Raw genomic sequence first — 21187 nt, forward strand, 5'->3', positions numbered from 1 at the left:
TATAATAGTGGTAGTAATCTAGAACTACAAAAAATGGCTCCCACAAGAATCATTTATGATAGGTGTGCTTAAGATTTTATTGAAGCAAACAAGACATTCTCTGAACTGCCAATCTCATAGGAACTAGGAAGTCCCCCCACATAATGATACATACAGCAAGAGAGATTATGGTCCCTTGCAACAAACAAAACAAGGTGACCAAATTATTGCATTCCCTTTGTAGTGTATCATGTCATACCTCGAGCCCTGCCCATGCCAGGGCTAAATCTATCTCGAAAGATGAACACACCCATCACAATATCACATTAGGATACTTCTGGTCATTTTTATAAAAAACACTTCAATTTTTTATATTTATTAAATAATTAATGTATCTAACGTATAATATAGACAAAACATATTAATTATTCAATGGGATTATTTGGACATTGGCAATCAGCTTGCCTCTTGCTGGTCGGCCTTATTGAATTATCATAAGCGGTGATGTACATCGGAGAAGGAGCCAAAGTAAAATGTCTCTTATAAAAATGATCGAAGGAAATATCACAAATCAATTTCAACTTTAGATAACACTAGTAAAGAAAATCTTAACAAGTGAATGTTTAAAGAATTAAAAGAAATAACTTTTGCATAAAAATGACGTAGTTATTGTTTGAAGAGTTCTGAGGAACTCGGGAGATTTAATGAGGTCAATGCTTCAGGACCACAAGAGATGGAGACGTCACATCTCCATCAAAAACCTTAAGACTCGGGTCACCTCTTTTATAAATTCAACATTTTTCTCATTCATAGTCGATGTAGAACTTAACCACTCACTTGAAATCCAACAATCTCCCCCCAAGTGTGAGTTCCTACATCCTATAGTTGATCCAATATTAGGACCCACTCCCGTTCCAACACCAAGCCAAGCCATGGCTCTCATAGCACTTGTTGGGAAGTTCGGGAGAAACAATGAGGTCAATGCTCCAGAACCACAAGAAGATACCAGGAAAAGCAATAAAACCCAACAGAAGAGTTGATGATTTGTATTTTCATATATAAAACGAAGTCAGTGCCGATGAAATGTAAGAATGAAGCAGAAGGATGGCTATGGATCATGAATGCAACCGATTAGAGGAAGGATGAAAGATGAAAGAAATTAATTGACCACATAGTCTATTTTAATTTAAATCATTAATTATAACTCAATGGTTATAATTAATTATTCTCATTTCGCATAATAATCAATTGATTTCGCTAGAGTTACCCTATGCCAAGAAAATATATTTTATATGAACAATATTTAGAGTGAGTAAAAAAATTAATAATATTTAGAAATAAGATTAACAAACACAAAAGTAAAAACAATTGATGTGTCAAAGAAGAGCTAGTGATAAAGAGAATATCAACATCATCATCATTGATATATGCAACAGCAGAAAAAAGATATATCACCAGTTGAATTTTTAATATGCTGAAAATGAAAGAAAGAAAGGGTGGTGAAAGAAAATGGCCGAACACTTGCAGATCCCTACTAAAAAAAATTACTTAGAAATAAGTATTGGATCTAATTCATCCTTACAAAACCGGCTTGTAAGATGAGAATTGTATGTTGTTTATAAACACACTTAGTCAAGCCATCTCTCAACCGATGTAGGACTCTTAACACTTACAAATTTCCCTTTCTCTTTTTACGAACATTGTGGTTCCTTTTCAATGCTTCTCACTAAAATATACTTTTATCATAGACCGTCCGACTGAAAATCAAATGTGACTGCACGTAGTCACCGATTGCACAAGATCTGGGTTCGTTACCTAAGAATATGAATTTGTTAAAGTTAGGTTATAAGGTTAAGCTCTTATCATTGAGTTAATAATATTTCAAGTCTAAATCAATAAAGTTATTTACCAATATATATAATTCAAAAAGAGGTTACACTTGAAAATCAATTAAGAAAAAAGGTTTAGATCAAGTTTCAAATGATTGGGGTTTCTCTAATTGTGGAATCCAGACCACGTTGACGCGATGTAGACTCCCTGTATGGTGGTGCGACACGACAGCTTCTCCGCACCACCCATTCCTCTTGGGGTCGTCACTTTATCACTTGTCAAGAGTTGTCGAAGAGCATTGAGGGATATAGCAATTGCTCTGCACTTTGAGATGCAGACTATAAAATCAGACAAGACACGCTTTACTGCTAAATGCGCTAGTGAAGGATGTCCTTGGCACATTCATGCAGCAAAGCTTCCAGGTGTACCAACTTTTACTATCGGGACAATTCATGGGAGTCATAGATGTGGAGGAATTTCTCATCTTGGTCATCAGCAAGCTTCAGTTTAGTGGGTTATTATACATACACATTAAAATGTATTTAAATGTGACATTCTTACGGGTGCAATAAACTAAAATGTATCACTGTCGATAATAATGTTTCTATTCTCAGAATTCATAACTGTGAAGAAGATTTCCTTCTTGAACTTGGCTGAGTTTTGATGATAATAAACTCACATCACAAAATAAGAAAGTTTATGGAAGCTCAATATAAGAATACAGGATAAAGACAAAAAATTAGACTTAGTATTTAAATTATTTGTAAGTATGGTTCTTATCTTTGATTTATCATTTTTGATAATCATATAACTTAGAATGCTCAAAAGTTATTTTAAAATTAATTACAAATAAGTTTCTAAGTTAAATATAAAAGTCCATATGAAGCAAGTTTTTAAAAATATAAAAAGTTGATTTCTAAGAAATATTGTCTCCAATTTTTAGATCCCGTATTCCGTTCAACCGATTTAAAAAGGTTTGTTGTTGGTTATAATTCCAAAACAGTGCAACGTTTGAATTCTGAAATCATACCTATTTACATCGCCTGTCCGTAACAGCCGATTTAATATATTATGGACAGAAAGCATATTTTATGAACCATTGCGTTTTTTAAACATAACTTTTTATTATAAGTTTTTTTGAAGAGTTGTCTGGCTTCATGGACATTTTCTAAAGCCTCTATAAATATATTTGTGATCATTACAATTAAAAACAACTTTCACATTCTCAAAAATTATAAGTAAAACAATATCACTTTCTCTCATAAACTTATAAACTTTCAAACATATATCTTGTGAAACTTGGCTTATATTTTCATATCCATAAAAGTTTCTGAGCAATAAGATATATACATTGTTAAAGTGATATTGATTTGATAACAGCCATACATAGTTTTCTTCATTGTAACTTTGTATTGTTTTTTGTTTTCCAAGTTTGTGGAAACAAGTGTGTTTGAGAGAAAGTGGGGTGCTTTCTTCTTGTGTTGTATGAGAATTTCACCATAGGGTTTGGTGAAAATTCTTGTTGTTGAAGATAGTGTGGTGCTATCTTATGTTGTTTGTTAGAAAGATTGTTAGGGGGTATTGGGGTAAGATTGCTTGTAACAAAGATTCTAATATAATCATTCACGGGGTGTGAAGGTACTGGACATACCCTTAGGTTAGGAGGAGAACCAGTATAAACCTTTGTGTCTTTCTTCTCTTCTCTGCACTCTTTATTTTTCTACACTTTATTCATATATTCATCACAATCCTTCAAGAAAAATAAAATTACCATAACATCTCTAAATATAATCAAATAGTCATAAAACCTAATCCAACCCTACTCTTAGGTTGTATTCTTAAACTTACAATAACATTAACTAATATGGACATACCATTCATGATGTTTTTGTTTAAGTTATATATGGTGGTGGGTATTGCTTGGACTTTTAACATTAAATAAAATTCTGAAAATTATCACTAAAATAGAGTTAAATTAGAAAACGGCACTATAAAGAGATCAAATATCATTAGATATTACTATTTATAATATATATATATATATATATATATATATATATATATATATATATATTGAATCAAATTACACCGGTGTAACATTTGAGTGATGTTACACCGCTCAAGAACGCTTCAATGAATACAAATTTTACAAAATTCACTGTTGGATTGAAAATTTATATCATTTAGATCATCCATGTTCAATTTTACAAAAATCTAAAATCGTTTGATATGTTATTGAGACCGATCAAGATTAACGCTTTATGTGTTTTTATTGAATACCGTTAAGCTCGATAAATCTCAATAACATATCAAATGATTTTAGATTTTTATAGAATTGAACATGAATGATCTATATGATATAAACTTTCAATCCAACAATGGATTTTGTAAAATTTGTATTCGTTGAAGCGTTATTGAACGGTGTAACATTATTCAAATGTTACTGTATAAAATTATTTTACACTTTTAATGTACCACATTTAAACCCAAGCAGATTTCATGCCGGGAAGTTTATTGTTGTTTTCACACGGTTTTAATTTGGGACGTCTAATTTAAAATGTGGAGTTGAAATCATTTTAAGTGATTTTTTAACTTTATAATTTGAACCATCTGTTCAATAATTAACGACCGAGATTGAAAATTGTGTGAAATTTTTAACGTAGCAAATCTCAGTCCATTTAAAATATGAACTAAACTTAGTATAGTTCTAATCTCATTAATTAATTATCTAAAAACAAAGAAAACTATTTTGAGAAAATAAAATGAATAAGAATCTATTTTATTTTATTTTTTTATTTGACTTGTTTGACCTCTCTATGTATCTTGAAGCCACCATATCTAAATTTTAAAATTAGTCAAAAGTCAAATCAAAGATAGATCACCCAAAAAAATCTCTCATCCTCACAATCACAATATTGCATCCACTCACAATCTCCTGCGAGACTCAATGCCCTTTCTTCAACAGATTTTGTTCTATGAAATCTCCAAAACCAAGATTCTTCTCAAAACAAAAAGAAAAACCTTTTTTGTTTTTCATTTATTAAGACAGGATGGTCTCTTGGAGCTTCACCACCTCCCGTGTAGTTGTAGTTCTCCTTGGCCTCCTGTCCCTCTTCCAATCTGTTACCTCTATCCGTCTTGGCCTCGTCCGCCGCCCTTCATCCGACCTCCCTCTTTTTCGCGAAGCTCCTGCTTTTCGAAATGGAGAGGAATGTGGCTCCACAGATGCTGATCGTATAAATGTCGCCATGACGCTTGATGCTAATTATCTTCGAGGTACAATGGCTGCAGTTTTATCCATGTTACAACATTCGACATGTCCCGAAAATCTTGCCTTCTACTTCTTATCTGCTCATGATGCTCCTGAACTATTCTCAAGCATAAAATCAACTTTTCCTTATTTAAATATGACAATTTATCACTTCAATTCTAACCGTGTTCGCGGTAAGATATCAAAGTCTATTAGACAAGCATTGGATCAACCATTGAATTATGCAAGGATATATCTTGCAGATACAATACCAGAAAATGTAAAACGTGTTATATATTTAGATTCTGATCTTGTTGTGGTTGATGATATAGCTAAACTTTGGGGTGTAGACATGGAAGGAAAAATAGTAGCTGCTCCTGAATATTGCCATGCAAATTTCACTTTATATTTCACAAAAGATTTTTGGTCGGACCCGACTTTAGCAAAGACGTTCGATGGACGAAAGCCGTGTTATTTTAACACAGGTGTGATGATAATGGATGTTGAAAAATGGAGAAGAGAAAAATATACAGATAAAGTAGAAGAATGGATGGCTGTACAGAAGCAACAAAAGAGGATATATCATTTAGGTTCACTTCCACCATTTTTGTTGGTTTTAGCAGGAAATATTAAAGCAGTTGATCATAGATGGAATCAACATGGTTTAGGTGGAGATAATCTTGAAGGTAAATGTAGGAGTTTACATCCTGGTCCTATAAGTTTATTGCATTGGAGTGGAAAAGGTAAACCATGGTTGAGGTTAGATTCTAGGAGGCCATGTATTGTGGATCATCTATGGGCTCCTTATGATCTGTATAGATCATCAAGACATTTTTTTGAAGAATAATTATAAAGAAGAGAGATTTTGAGGAATGTGAATGAAAAGGGAGAGTTCTAATGAGAAGGGGTTATTGGATAGTTTTCTAACTCAAATTTGATAATTGACAAGAAAGGAACTAAACCTCCAACAACAATATGCAGCTTAATGATTGAGCATCTATATTGGAGTTGTAATTTTTTTTGGTTTCTTTCTTTCTTTAGTATTTGTTGGATTCATTTTTTGTTTATAGTGATTGTAAAAGCATAAAAAACACTCAAAAATTGTTATTAGCTGGGTCTGTCTTAATAGCTTTGGCTCATCACAACATTGTACCCAATTTTGATATTGTAAATAAATATTATGACATTTGTTTATGACTAGCTCTTGATACAGCAAGCTCACCAATAGAAAAAAAGTCTGCCGCCAAGAGAGCAATCAATGCCAACAGGACCTTTACCACATACAAGCATCACTCACCAAAGCTATCTTTTTGTAAGGATATGCTAAAAAGACGAGGGAATCGCAACCTCAAGGTTTGGTCCCCTATTCAGATATCGTTCCAGAATCACATTAACCTACCGTTTCCTTTTGCTTCTTTTGTGCTGTGACCGCATACCAACGACTCATTTCCTTGCTTCTTTTGTGCTGCGGCCGCATACCAATGACTCTTTACCTAATGAACAGACATCCTGCTATCAAGGAGACGTGTTTCGATTATCACCTCACCTTCCAACAAAGCGCTCCTAAGGATATGATCATGATCTTGATTAGTCTAACACTAAAAAAATGTTACAATTAGCTTTCACACTAACACTTGTGTTGTGATTGTGTGTGTTTGGTTTGCTGCTTCTCGAATGTGAAAGGTTCTGGTTTTGACAGAATCAATCAATATCTATGAAAGGTTGAAGATAGTGTGAAAAATTATGTAATGTGGACAGATTATAATAAAATTAATGATTTTATTTGATCTGATGATAAAAAATGGACGGATTTATCATGAACCAGTTTAACAGTAAATGTTAAAACTCATCCTGCTCAAGGCACAGACCAATTTACATATAACTTATCCTTGCATTAATATCTTATTCCAATGTAAAGCAACCTCCACAAATGAGATTGTTTCATAGCAGCACAGTTGGTTAAAATACACTTCATCATTACATTTAGAACCATATAAAGCACAATGTAAATTAAGCTCAGAACAATTAACAGGTTGTTTCGAGTAGATTTTACAATGTAAATCTAGCTTCTGGTGTGCAGATAAAGGCATAACACGTGTAGAGAGCTTCTTTTTGCAAAAGTTTCCCAACCTCTGCAAGATCAGTACAGCGCATCCCGTGCACTCCTGCAGAATAAATAATGTCAAGTGACAAAAAAGCACATCCTATGTGTATTTGAATAATGAAATTGAAAATCTTACGAAATTTAAAAGTTCAAAAACTCCAATTGCTTCAATTAATTCTAGCATATAGCCACAAGGAACCTTGAATTGAGATATCTAGACATGATTTTTTTTCAAATAAAAAAAAATGATGACTAATTCTTAACGTGCAGCACAAAATGATAAGATTGTATCTCACCAAATTAGCCTGAATTTTGATTTCCCCGTCAAACCTGTTAAACGGCTGTTTACACTGATTTTTGGTAAACAACCGCTAGTTTAAATTAATTACTTGAGAGATCAACTAGTAAATCTCGGGACAATCGTTCATGCATGGAAAAAGAAGTTTGAATGTTCATTATTAAAAACATCCTTATTTTGCAAAAGAACAATATGTTTGGTTTCTAAAACATATATTAAATACGAACAAAAGTAAGTTCACTCGAACGGGAGCTCAAATAAGGCCAACTTCGAAATCAGCATAATGATCCTTAATAAGGCCAACTTCGACGGTCTGGATCTTGATTGCATCTTCGAGAGACTTGATCTCTTCTTTGATCACAGTAGCAGCACTGAAGTGAGAAATACCTTCCTTCGCAGCCTCTCGAATAGATTCTTGAGTGGTAGCAGCAACAGCTTCTTCAATCTTTGAGCGCTTTGCTTTCTCTTCGAGGATCTTCTTCTCTCGATCAGCAATCTCAGCTCGAAGAGATTCTATCTCTGCTTCCCACTTAGAAATTTTGTTGGTGCATTCCTGAACTCCAAGACCTGGTTGTTGAATTTGCGCTTTCATTTGATCAACTTTCGACTGGGCAGCCATGGCTTTCTCGAATAATGCATCATAAGCGGCCTGTTGACCAGCGAGTTTTTGAGAGTTGCGTTTCAAATTTTGCACAGTAGTAGCAAATTGGTCCAAGATAGATTCGAGTTGGATGACCTTCCCCAAGGTTTCGAGATCAGTTTGAGGATTATGCAACTTGTTCAAGAAAGATTTATGCTTAAAAGCATTAGCAGGGTGCTCCTCCACTGATGCCAAGATATCTCCATTAATGAAATCCTGGTACAGCTTTGAAATCAGAGAATCTTGTCGAACAGAAGAATTGATTTCTGAATCTGAGGCAGTCGAATTACTGGGTCCACTCGAGCTCACAGGATTAGAAGTTGTCTTGGAAATCAGAAGTTTCAGAGCAGCCTCAGGATCATGGATTTGCAAGGCAATGAATTCTTCTTCAGGAAGCCCTAGGCTGGCTGACAGTTTCGACGTTGAAGTTTCAGGCAGCAATTCTGATCCTCCAGCTTCTGCTTCCTTCATGGCTTCAGAGTCAAATTCTTCTTCTTCTGAGGAAGTCTCATTAGCGTCGACTTCGACTGCTGCAGTCTCGTTCCATTCCTTGAAAGGAGAGGTCCTGCTATCAGTTTCAGCAGATTTAGGATGCTCTGGTTGATCTTGACTAGGCTTTGGTATGATCTTTTCAGAAATAGTGGTCTCACTGTCTTTGAGGGTATCACCACTAGACTTGTTCGATATGATTTCCTAAAAAACAAAATCGAATATGAAAAGATCATATCGAACAAGTCTAGTGGTGATACCCTCAAAGACAGTGAGACCACTATTTCTGAAAAGATCATACCAAAGCCTAGTCAAGATCAACCAGAGCATCCTAAATCTGCTGAAACTGATAGCAGGACCTCTCCTTTCAAGGAATGGAACGAGACTGCAGCAGTCGAAGTCGACGCTAATGAGACTTCCTCAGAAGAAGAAGAATTTGACTCTGAAGCCATGAAGGAAGCAGAAGCTGGAGGATCAGAATTGCTGCCTGAAACTTCAACGTCGAAACTGTCAGCCAGCCTAGGGCTTCCTGAAGAAGAATTCATTGCCTTGCAAATCCATGATCCTGAGGCTGCTCTGAAACTTCTGATTTCCAAGACAACTTCTAATCCTGTGAGTTCGAGTGGACCCAGTAATTCGACTGCCTCAGATTCAGAAATCAATTCTTCTGTTCGACAAGATTCTCTGATTTCAAAGCTGTACCAGGATTTCATTAATGGAGATATCTTGGCATCAGTGGAGGAGCACCCTGCTAATGCTTTTAAGCATAAATCTTTCTTGAACAAGTTGCATAATCCTCAAACTGATCTCGAAACCTTGGGGAAGGTCATCCAACTCGAATCTATCTTGGACCAATTTGCTACTACTGTGCAAAATTTGAAACGCAACTCTCAAAAACTCGTTGGTCAACAGGCCGCTTATGATGCATTATTCGAGAAAGCCATGGCTGCCCAGTCGAAAGTTGATCAAATGAAAGCGCAAATTCAACAACCAGGTCTTGGAGTTCAGGAATGCACCAACAAAATTTCTAAGTGGGAAGCAGAGATAGAATCTCTTCGAGCTGAGATTGCTGATCGAGAGAAGAAGATCCTCGAAGAGAAAGCAAAGCGCTCAAAGATTGAAGAAGCTGTTGCTGCTACCACTCAAGAATCTATTCGAGAGGCTGCGAAGGAAGGTATTTCTCACTTCAGTGCTGCTACTGTGATCAAAGAAGAGATCAAGTCTCTCGAAGATGCAATCAAGATCCAGACCGTCGAAGTTGGCCTTATTAAGGATCATTATGCTGAGCTCAAGATCCAGACAGTTTCTGCTACTTGATTGAAGTTTAATTAATTAACATAATGCACGAGATACTATTTCTAAGAACAGACCAAATATCTTGAGCTCAAACACCTAAGACATATGTATATGGTTTGTTTCTTCTTGCTTCACAGCACTCCTCTTTGATCCTTTTGCATATCTAATACCAAAAGGATTTTCAAAAACAGGTTTAACAAGTTAAAGAAACTTGAAAGCTCGCACCAGAAATAGCAAACCATACAAGGAAATACTAGACTTACAAAAAATGAGTGAGCATGGGATTAAAAGCTCAACACCGTGGGGAATTAACTACTCATGAGTCGTGATTGTGATTGTGACACAGAAACATACGCAACACAAAGAATTCACCCTAGTAAACCCAACAAAACAATAATGCCATGAACAGAGGACATAAATGTATGCAATAATCAACAATTGTGAAGAGGACACAAATTTGCAACTAGTAAACGAGTAAAAGAAGTATTCCATGTACATGTCAAAATAATCATAACAATTAAAAATAGAAATGAGCAGGATTGATGTTGAACTAACATCCGATATTAAGGTTTCAATCTTGATCTATGAATCTAAAATTACTTTTGCATAGCCACCTAATGCAGAAGAAAACCAACAAGGAAAATCAACAATAAACTCAGAAATAAGAAACCAGTAATGAGAATCAACAAGATTAATAACATGTGCTACGGAGCAAAAAGTTGGCCACTCTTTGAAAGCAATAACTGCTCAAATGAAGCAGCCATGTGTGATGCAGCTAGCAAAGGTTAGAAAAGTTTCAAAAAGTAAATGACTCCCAAAAAGTTTTTTTGTCAAAAATAACAAAGCCTCATAAAAAGCTTACTGAAATTTCAATTTTTTTTGGATACCTTTAATACTATTTAAAACAAAACAAAAAATTCAAAGCATTTGTGATAAAGTGTTGCATTCCCAGTCTAAAATGCATGATCCGAACAAAGGATTAGAACCTCAGATCTAGAGAAATTTCAATGCAATTGAACAGAAAATATTTTTCTGCAACTTAGTCATAATATCATACATAACACACACATGTGCTGATTTAAGTAAACAGAAAATTTCCATAAATAAATAATTTAATTCTTAGAATCTACAAAAGAAAATTAACGAACCCTAGTATACTATAATAATTTAAAAAAAAATAAATAAATAAACATTTATAATTAATTCTTAGAATCTACAAAAGAAAATTAACGAACCCTAGTATAATGATGCAGGTGACAAAAATAGCATATGAAATTGAAAGCAAATAAATAAAAGATTACTAATTAAATTACACACAGAAACCATAATAATCATTAAAAAAATGAATGAATTAAGTAAAAATAGAAGCAAATCTTGATTATTTGATGATTGAAAAAAGATCCTCATCAGCTAAAATGAAAATCAAGAATTCGTCAGCATTAACTTCCTTAACAATAGTTTGAAATGGAAACAGTGAATTGTTATTTTCATTCTAAAATAGGCATTGCTATGTTTGTTTGGTAGATCTAAGAAATTTCCGTTCAATTCGTAATGCCTATTTTGGAAATGAAAATATCAGTTTGTGTTGTTTCCATTCGAAATAAGCTACTGAAAAGGGAAGGCAACGCAGTCGTGATTTTCATTTCAGGTGAGGAGGAGAGGAGAGGAGAGGAGAAGAACGTTGTTTGTTCAGTTGAGATCTATTTCATTTCACACCAAATCCTCTTTTTGCTCAGATTCAGATCTATACTCTGTCACAAGTCATAACCAATTTAAAAGTACAAAATTACTTTACGTCACAAGTCACAAACTACAAAATTAATTACTCCTTTTCAATTTTTTATAAAGACCAAAACATGTAACTTTTTTTTTTTATAGGGCCAAAAACATATTCAAGAACACTTAGATGAGATGACGTGAGTCTTTTCTAGCTTAACCAAAGTCTCATGTTCGATCTCAGGTTTGGACATGCAATAGTGTTAAAACTTTTAGGGAGAGTTTGCCACCCTTTTGGATCCCACAAGTCTCGAGGGATTAACATTGAATTAGTTTGAATTCATCGGCTAAAAAAATATTTAACATTGAATTTGTTTGAATTCATCGGCTAAAACAAAGTAAGTTGAGAGTATGAGTTAAACAAATATATAAAAGTTAACCTCAGAATTGGATAACATATAACATTGAGAAACTATGAGTAAAAAGGAGGCTGAAATTTTGCAAGACTTTATGAATGAAAAATAAGAAAATTTTGTGATACATTGTGCAAGTAAACTGATGTAGGACACATTTATATCAATGTTTTAAAAACCGGACAGGGTGTCGAACTGTTGTAGCCTCTGGTTCATAGTTCAACCGGTTCAATCGGTTCGACCGTTTTAGAACCGTTTGAACCGGATAATAAATAAATATATAATAAAATATAAAATATATATTTCAACATCAAACTCAAATTTTAATAGTAAAAAAATATAAAAATACAAATGTCTATTTCACTAACCCACATTTCAAGAAGACATGGCCCAAGCCCATTACACTAACCCTATATATAAAAGAAAGTTGCAAACTCACATACATATGCCAAAAGAATGAAAACACAGTGAAAACAGCCACCACTATCTATCTCTTCTCAAATTCATCTCTTCTTCTTCCTCTCCCTCTTCTCTCTCTAACCATTAACATGAATTAAAAAACAACAACACAAATAAATGGTTTCTTCATCTTCACTTCTATCAAAAACTTATTTCAATTTCATTCAAAAACATCTTACAATTTCATTTCTTCTTTCACTTCCATCAAATACTTTTTAGATTCTTGGATCTTATGAGAGAGTGAAAAGAGAATTAAAGATTTCAAATCAATAAATCTGAAAAAAGAAAAAAACAATAAAGATTGGAATTTTAGTGGAAAATAGAAAATGAAACAAAGAAAGATCTTTCTTTGAAAGGACAAAAATGATGTTTCAGTGTTTTCATGCGTGTTCAGTTTCAGCAAAAAGAAAAATAAAAATGGATTTTTTAAAAAAAAAAATTGTTTTTTTTTAATGGAGTTAAAAACCGGTCAGTTTTTCCGGGTTCCCGGTTCACCGGTTTTGCCGGTTTTCACCGGTTCATACCGGTTCACACCGGTTTTTTACCGGTTCCACTGACTAGCGGTTCTGACTAGTCATCCGGACCGCTGAGGTGCCCGGTTCATGGGCGAACCGGTCGGACCGGCCGGTCCGGTTTTAAAAACATTGATTTATATAGATAATAGATGTTGGTGGTATATATATTGATCCAGGTTGATAAAGATTCAATTCAAATCCTATAAGAACTTGCGACGGTGCTAGTTCTCATTCACTCAAACAAATGTTACTTGAAAACTTGTGTTTGGTGGTTCAAATCTTAAGAGTTGAGAATTGGTTTTGTTGTTAGCTTAGTGCCATAAATCTTGTGTCTTAGAACAAATATTAACAACTCTCGCGCACACACACACGTTTCTGAAAAAAATACAAGAAGAAAGTTGAAGATGCACTCCAAGAGCTCATCTGCTTAATGGATTTTCTCTAGAGTGGCTCAAGTAGCAAAAAATTATAGCAAGACTAGACTGAGTGGTAGATGAGAGGGGACTCGGGGGAGGGAGGAGATGTTGAGCACAATAAATTTTAAATGCGGGACTTTCCTCAAGATAATGGAAATCCAGTTAAGGAATTCACATGTACCAACATTTATTTATGCATATACACCAACCAGAAATTGAACATCCTACCAAATAGTTAAATAACTAAAATATCTACTACTTATGTCACAACATTTTAATAAATAAAATAAATAAATAAACCAATTTGATATATTGAAACTAAAAGAACATTTATTACTTTTTCATCAAACCACTTGAACACCAGATTAAATCTGGCTGTCTCCACATTACATGGCAAAGGAAAAAAAAAACATCATCAGAGTTTCTATAAGTATCTGATGGTGCCCCCCCGCCATTCAGATGCCCCTCGGATGCCATTCAAATTTTTACACTGGCAACATGTGGGCACTTGCCAAGAGTGTTCCATAAAATATAGTCCCCAGAAGTAACCTGGTTATGGCCAAGAAATAGTAGAAGATAATGAATAAATATCATCGACATTGGAAGGAGCAGAAAAAATTGGGACATTTATCATATGCAGTGCAGTGGGGTTTGCTTAAAATATGAATCATTGATCCTACACACAAAAAAAAAAAAAAAATACCTGGGTTGAAAACTCCACGGGTGCTTTTACAGCTGGATAAATGCTCAACTGCAAAATAAATGAATTATCAAACAGACAGCACAAGGAAAAGGATGATGACTCATATTTCTCTTCTAGATATGCCTTTGAAGTAAAAATCTCAGAATAACAAGAGCAAATTGTAATACAATATGCTGCAGGAAATGGTGTTGGAACAATAAAGGACATTGAAACATAAGTTGATTATCCATTACACTGAAATAACATATAATTGTGAATTTGTGATACTTCAAATTATATGGATCTTAATTCTTTATCTAAAAGAAGAGTGTCAACCAAAAGTGAAAGAGACTCACAGATTTAGGATCAATTGAAATTCCAGATACCGGTGCTCCAACAATCTTGAATGATACCTGCAATGATAATCGATAATACTCTAAGCATCAAGGAGTTTAAAGACTGACATAAGCAGCTATCACAGGAAAGTAATATTTTGACAGATTAAATCATAATACAAGAAGACAACGAGTACTTTAATATACTGTATCATATATGTCAAATAGCTATCTTCCTTGTGATATAAGATACGTAACCAATTCATAAATGCCTAAAATTCAAATGGTGACCCGATCTCAAAGGAGAAATTATAAACTCAGAACAATTAAGTTGAAAAACCAGCAGATAGAACATTTAGGAGAAATTCTAAATTTTGTTTAAAAGTGAACACAATAAAAATGCCAAGATTACTAGCATGTTAGGAACTAAGGAGTCTAGTTACATTAGGGACCAATTGCTTGTTCTAAGTGTACTGTGCTTGTTGTGTCAAAAAAAAAAAAACGTGTACTGTGCTTGCCTGCTTGGTATGTGGTCTATAATATTAGTAGTTTTTTATTTTTTTAACATCACTATAACATTAGTACTAAAAATAGTAGTATTAGGTCAATGTTTTGTATCATCTCAGCAACACAGTTATTCAGAGTCATATTAGTGAAGTATAGTATTTTGTCTCTTCTCCACCCACACAAACCCTTAAATTTCAACAAACAACAAAAAAAAACCTTAAATTTCAATACAGAATACATTGCATGATGACGTAATAAAAGTATCAACATAATAAACTAATGTAAAACGAAAAGGAAATAATCAAACAGATTACAGTTAACAAAGAAATGTAAAGTTCATAAATATCAAAAGACAATATAAAAATGGGGAGGCACGTACCTTAGCATAATTGTATGCTTGCCAGCAAAATGGCTCCTCTAGATCAACTGGAGGAAGATCCTTGTTCATTTTCTCCATCAAATGTTCTTCATTAATCATGTTGCTAGCATTTTCTGCCTCGTTATCGCTATCCTCATCAACAATTGTTCCAAAGAGTGTCCTAGAGGAAGACACCATTTGATTTTTCCATGGTGCAAACTTGACTGTTCCTGGGAATGTTACTTCAATACTTTTTCCAGTCAGTCCCCGTCCACTGGGCACAATTTTCCATTCAACAGAGTGCTCTGATGTTGAAACTGTTCCAATGGAAGGAGTACCATCCAAGGATACAATCCTCCTCCTAGGAAAGGGCATAATCACAGTACAAAACTCCATTGTCAAAGGAGCCTTATAACCTTCCATCAGACGCAACTTGAATAGAAATGCACCTTTATCTTCAGAAACCATTGACAACTGATAGAATCCCTTTACAGGTGGTCCAAGGGTACAAGTTGCCTGATATCGCATCAGCACAAAATTGCCCGATGGGGGAGAAAACACTACCCCCTGCTTATCTGGACCTTGGTCTGAAACTTGAGCACAAGGATGGTATGATGAAACTTCGAGGTTTGCTATGTTCAATCCTGTTAAGGGAAATGATACATCTGGCAACCCTTCCAAATCAGCTCTACAATTTATTTGACCAGAAACTGATATAATATCCGGAATTTCATCTCTATCATACAGAGCAGCATGAACAATCTCATGAGTCGTAAACAGCATTCTCTGTTTCCCTCTGTATAGATACGGCTTCCAAGCTGGTTGCTTCTGATCTGTAGGGGGCAAATCTGAAGCAGAAAAGCCATTCGCTTTGATGGTAAAAATATTGGAATAATTAAGGTCCAAGGGTGTGCCTGTGTATAAAATATTGATAGAATAAATTTGCAAGCAATAAGTAATTTCCAGCTTAACTTGTAAAACAACAGCAACAAAATTGAGATGAGGAATACCATAATAAAAGGTACCAACCAAAGGGCATTGAGCTACTGATAAATGTTCTGAGTGCATCTCTATCCAGAGGCCTAGACCCCATTTTTGGAGTATCTGCTGTGACAGATCCCGGTCCAGCTGCGCCCAAAGGGGAGGAAGAAGGAACTTGTGGAGATACAGGTTTGGCACGGGAAGAGATGCCTATACTACCAGTTAACGAATCAAACAGCCCACCAACAGAAGGAGCTGCAGTAATGATCACTTCAGGTTCTACTGTGTCACCAGTAATTATGTCACCAATTGCATGTGCAACCATAAATGCCCTGTGAAATGAGAAGCAGAAGTTGCATGAAAAGTATATACAATGAAGAAAAATTCCACTACTATCAGTCTGCAAACAAACTATCTTTGGACTACACATAAAACCACACTGAAGATGCACTTCAAGTGCATAATTGTAATAAGGGCATAGGGTTAGGGTATTTCTATTTAGCCAAAAAATTCAACAAGCACATACACAAAATAGGAAAATGGAAGTCGTGACCTCACCCTCTACCCTCAATTTAAAGGAAAGGAATCGGCACTAGAGACAAAGATAGTTGTGACAAGAAATTAAAGCTTACACCCATGCACAATTGGAAAATCCAATATGCCCAAGAGTTCCTATTCTCTAACTATCTAGAACCAACTATCTTAAAAGCTCAAGTTGTTAGGTGGATACTTCTTTATGCAAGTAGCAAGCAAAGCCTCACGGCCACTTCATCTACTGCCAAAATTCTATTTAGTTATGAAGGAGGCAGTAATGATCAAATTCTTGAAAACTTTGTCATACAAGCTTCTTAGTTCTTGCCATGTAAAGGAGCAGTCTCCTAAAGAATATAAACTGTTAGGTGGAGACCCATGCATAAATTGATATTTCTAAGAATATTTGGGTTTAGAAAATACCACTAGAATACAAGTTTAACCAAGTGTATGTGGGCTCAGGTGGTTAATGAGCTTCAGTTAAGGACGAATTGTTTGAGAATACCCAGGTTGGAAATCCTAACTGGAAATCATTGGCCACATACTTTACTTATCTCTTGGCCAAAATACAGTTTACCAAAGGACCCTTCCCCTGGGAACCGAAGGGTTACGACAAAAAACAAACAAACTACTAGCATGCTTTTCAAGACAACAATGCTAATTGCTAAAACATGGTAGTGGTATTTTCTTAATCCCAATTAATGCCTTAATAGTTAAGAATAAACAGTTATAAGATGTAAGATAGGTTGAAGCTTCAATTGCCTTGATTGATGCCAAAACAAAGCTGACAAAACCTAATTCAGTAAGCATTCTTGGCAAAATGGTGTAATGTTCTAACACGTGTTTTGAAAATTGCTTTAAGTTCAATCAACCAATAAAGCAAAGAGTAATCATCCTATTTTAAAAAAATTAGAATAATAATGACAACTGATCAATGTAAAACTATAACTCCTAAATGTTATAACCATCTGCAGGTAAAGTAACTTAGCATACCCTGTTATTGCTGGAAGATCAAGTAAGAGGGAAGACAAACTATCATCCAGACCCAGAGAACTACCGCAATCGGGTGTTTTACACAACTTTTCATAAGCCTTTACATGCCTAGGCTCAACCAATGGCAGAACAAGTACACTATAAGGGCCCTTTATGTGCAAGATTAAAGGCCACAAAAGATTCTTATCATCGTCCCGTTCTTTGTTAATGTAAAGACCTATTATATGACGAGTAATTGGATCATCCACCCAAGAATCTGATCCAAGAGTTGAATTACTTCTACGTATTCCAAATCCCCGCGCAGAACCTTCCCTACAAAAATACAGGAAAATTCCATCAAACAAGTAATTGTAAAGCAAAATGAAGGTAAACACCAATTTTTATCTTTCCTTATTTATTTTCAAAAGCCATGTTTGGATAAACAACTTAATTTACAGCTCATAGCATAAGTGCTTATCATGATAAGTGTTTATGTATAAGCTATATGTTGTTTTCATAAGCTATCTTATCTTGGAGAAGTTATGAAAAAAAGCTGAAAGCAGCTTATGAACATGTCATAATAAGTTGTTTTCATAAGTTCTCGAAAGAGTCTCGCAAGTGTTTGTTTGTTTATGTCATTAAATAAACTGAAATAAGTCAATCGAAATCCAAACATAGGCTATAATGTGAAACACCGATAGAAGATAGAAAATTGAAAATAATGAAATGAAACAAAGTGCTACATTAAGATTTGATGATGAAATTGAATAATAACATAAACATAGAGAGCAGCAATTGAAATTATTGAAATGAACAAACCTAAGTCTTCTGTGGAGAAAAGCATCAGCTAGATCAGAGTCGGTGGGTAAAGAAGAGAAAAGATGATCGGTGTTGCAAGAACTTCGCCAACGCTTCTCTACTACCGGGAATCTCCTGAAAGATTAATAATAATAAGTTGGATCTATTTGCGTGTTAAGAGAAGAAGGTGGTGTTGGTGGTTAATTTACCTGGAGAAAACGACGGCGTCGAGATTGTTGAGAATCCAGATTGCTCTGATGCTGCAACCACTGGACATTGCTATTTGCTACTACGAACCAACAGAATCAACTACCGCACCTCAACATTGTGCATGCTATGCTCCCGTCCGTCGTGTATCTAAATTTTATCTAATTTTTATGTACTTTATTTTATTTCATTTTTCGTGATGATTTTATTAGGATTTGGATCCAATTCTCTCTAAGCGAAATAAACTATTATAGGCCAAATGTATCATGGTCCTCTGAGTATGAGTATGGGCATCTTTGGTGCGCATGATAGGATATTGACAGGTGTTTGGTGCACACAGGATAACAAATATGATAACTATTATATCATATTTTTAATACATACTTGTTCATACCAATATGATAAGATACATAATATATTTAAATGACAAAATTACCCTTGTAAAACAATTGTTATTTTTTAAAAAATTTATTGTAATACTTTGAATTTTATAAATAAAAATATAAATAAGTAATTAAATAACTTTAAATTTTAAATACAAATTATGAGAAAATAAACAAATTAAGTTTTTTATATGAATCATGATCAAATAAATAACTAAATTATACATGTTAGATAAGCTAAATAAATATATGATATATCTCATATGTAAATAATAAAACTACCATTGCAAAAGAATTATATTTAAGTTGTTATTAAATTTAAATTAATATTCCTATTTTGCAATTTTTTAATAATTATTTTACTTTAAAATATTGTAATTTTCGGAGAATTTTGATTTTTTAGATTATATAAATTACAAAATTACCCTTGTGAGAAAATCACACACACACAGATATATATATATATATATATATATATATATATATATATATATATATATATATATATATATATATATATATATATGGGGGCTGCTAACTTAGACCCAGTTGGGTCTAAGTTAGCAAAGTGCACCTTTTCAGTTGGACCAAAATACCCATTCTTTTTAATTAATTAACCAAATTACCATCAATGGACGCGGATCCAGTGTCGCGCGCGTACCACAGGACCATGGTTAAAGGCCGTTGATTTCCATCAGACAGCCAAGATCTAATCTCATCAAGACTGTCTGATCAATCAGACAGCCCAGATCATCCGAATCCATCAGATTCCAGCGCGTGCACCACACTGGATTACACCCTGGAGAGAAGAATCTACTTTTTAAAAGCAGGACACGTGTCGCTGTCTGATTGCCTGGGCGTGATTTTTTTCCATTTAATACTTTGAACTCAATTATTTCGTTGTAAATTAATTTTTTATTTTTATTTTTTATACCATAATTCATAATTTTTTTTTCTCTACAAATAGAGACTTGGTTCGTTTGATTTGGACACAGAAAAAAAAACCCAATTTTTCACTACCTTAATCTCATTTTTCACTACCTTACATCAACTCACTGAAACCATTCTACCAGGAAAATGGTTTCAGAGTACAAATCTCTGAAACCATTCTACCAGCTAAATGGTTTCAGAAGTAAACACAATTAATAAATTACTCACTGAAACCATTCTACCAGTAAAATAGTTTCAGAGTACAACTAAGTGCAACCATTCTACAAGCTAAATGGTTTCAGAAGCAAATAACTAATAATCAACTTACTGAAACCATTCTACCAGCAAAATGGTTTCAGATTACAACTCTCTGAAACCATTGTACCAGATAAATGGTTTCAGAAGCAAACACAATTAATAAATTACTCATTGAAACCATTCTACCAGTAAAATGGTTTCAGAATACAACTATGTGCAACCATTCTACCAGTAAAATGGTTTCAGAAGCAAACATTAGTTTTTAATTACCGTTTTATCTCATTTAATTAACTAAAAATAGTTTCAGGTCTCCAAAAATTTCATAAAATATACCAAAAGTTCCAGAATATTATCTACTATTTTCCTGGTATAATGGTTTCAGTGAGTTGGTTGAGTGGTGCGTGTTAAATTACAACACACAAGTAACGTATTTAGTAGACAAAAAATGAGATTAAGGTAGTGAAAAATTGCATTTTTTTTTCGGTGTCCAAATCAAACGAACCAAGTCTCTGTTTGTAGAAAAAAAAAATTTATGAATTTTGGTATAAAAAAAAAAAAATAAAAAATTAATTTACAACGAAATAATTGAGTTCAAAGTATTAAATTAACAAAAATCACGTCCAGCCAACCATTGTGTGACACGTGTCCTACTTTTAAAAAGCAAAATTTTCTCTCTCCAGGGTGTAATCCAGTGTGGCGCACGCGCTGGAATCTGATGGATCAGGATGATCTGGGCTGTCGGATTGATCAGACAGTATTGATGAGATCAGATCTTGGCTGTCTGATGGAAATCAACGGTCTGTAACCATGGTCCTTCGGTACGAGCGCGACACTGGATCC

General features: G+C 34.3%; 3 protein-coding genes across 3 annotated transcripts; 1 reads left to right on the top strand and 2 right to left on the bottom strand.

The window, feature by feature from the left end:
• Positions 1 to 4740: 4740 nt before the first annotated feature.
• On the top strand, positions 4741 to 6327 carry LOC123923467 (probable galacturonosyltransferase-like 4). Its single transcript, XM_045976155.1, has one exon. The coding sequence runs from the start codon at positions 4860 to 4862 to the stop codon at positions 5904 to 5906; it is 1047 nt and encodes a 348-aa protein (XP_045832111.1). The 5' UTR covers positions 4741 to 4859; the 3' UTR covers positions 5907 to 6327.
• Positions 6328 to 7062: 735 nt separating this feature from the next.
• On the bottom strand, positions 7063 to 9042 carry LOC123922677. Its single transcript, XM_045975374.1, has 3 exons — positions 8950 to 9042; positions 7849 to 8794; positions 7063 to 7224 (listed from the first exon to the last, which is right to left on the bottom strand). Exons 1-3 carry the CDS (start codon positions 9040 to 9042, stop codon positions 7109 to 7111), a joined length of 1155 nt encoding a protein of 384 aa, XP_045831330.1. The 3' UTR covers positions 7063 to 7108.
• Positions 9043 to 13526: 4484 nt separating this feature from the next.
• Positions 13527 to 19052, bottom strand: LOC123923555 (AP-5 complex subunit mu). Its single transcript, XM_045976252.1, has 8 exons — positions 18779 to 19052; positions 18591 to 18704; positions 17793 to 18104; positions 16317 to 16600; positions 15309 to 16201; positions 14444 to 14500; positions 14109 to 14156; positions 13527 to 13954 (listed from the first exon to the last, which is right to left on the bottom strand). Exons 1-8 carry the CDS (start codon positions 18844 to 18846, stop codon positions 13883 to 13885), a joined length of 1848 nt encoding a protein of 615 aa, XP_045832208.1. The 5' UTR covers positions 18847 to 19052; the 3' UTR covers positions 13527 to 13882.
• Between the last annotated feature and the right edge of the window lie 2135 nt (positions 19053 to 21187).

This window comes from Trifolium pratense, linkage group LG4 (assembly GCF_020283565.1).
Source record: "Trifolium pratense cultivar HEN17-A07 linkage group LG4, ARS_RC_1.1, whole genome shotgun sequence".
NCBI lineage: Eukaryota > Viridiplantae > Streptophyta > Magnoliopsida > Fabales > Fabaceae > Trifolium > Trifolium pratense.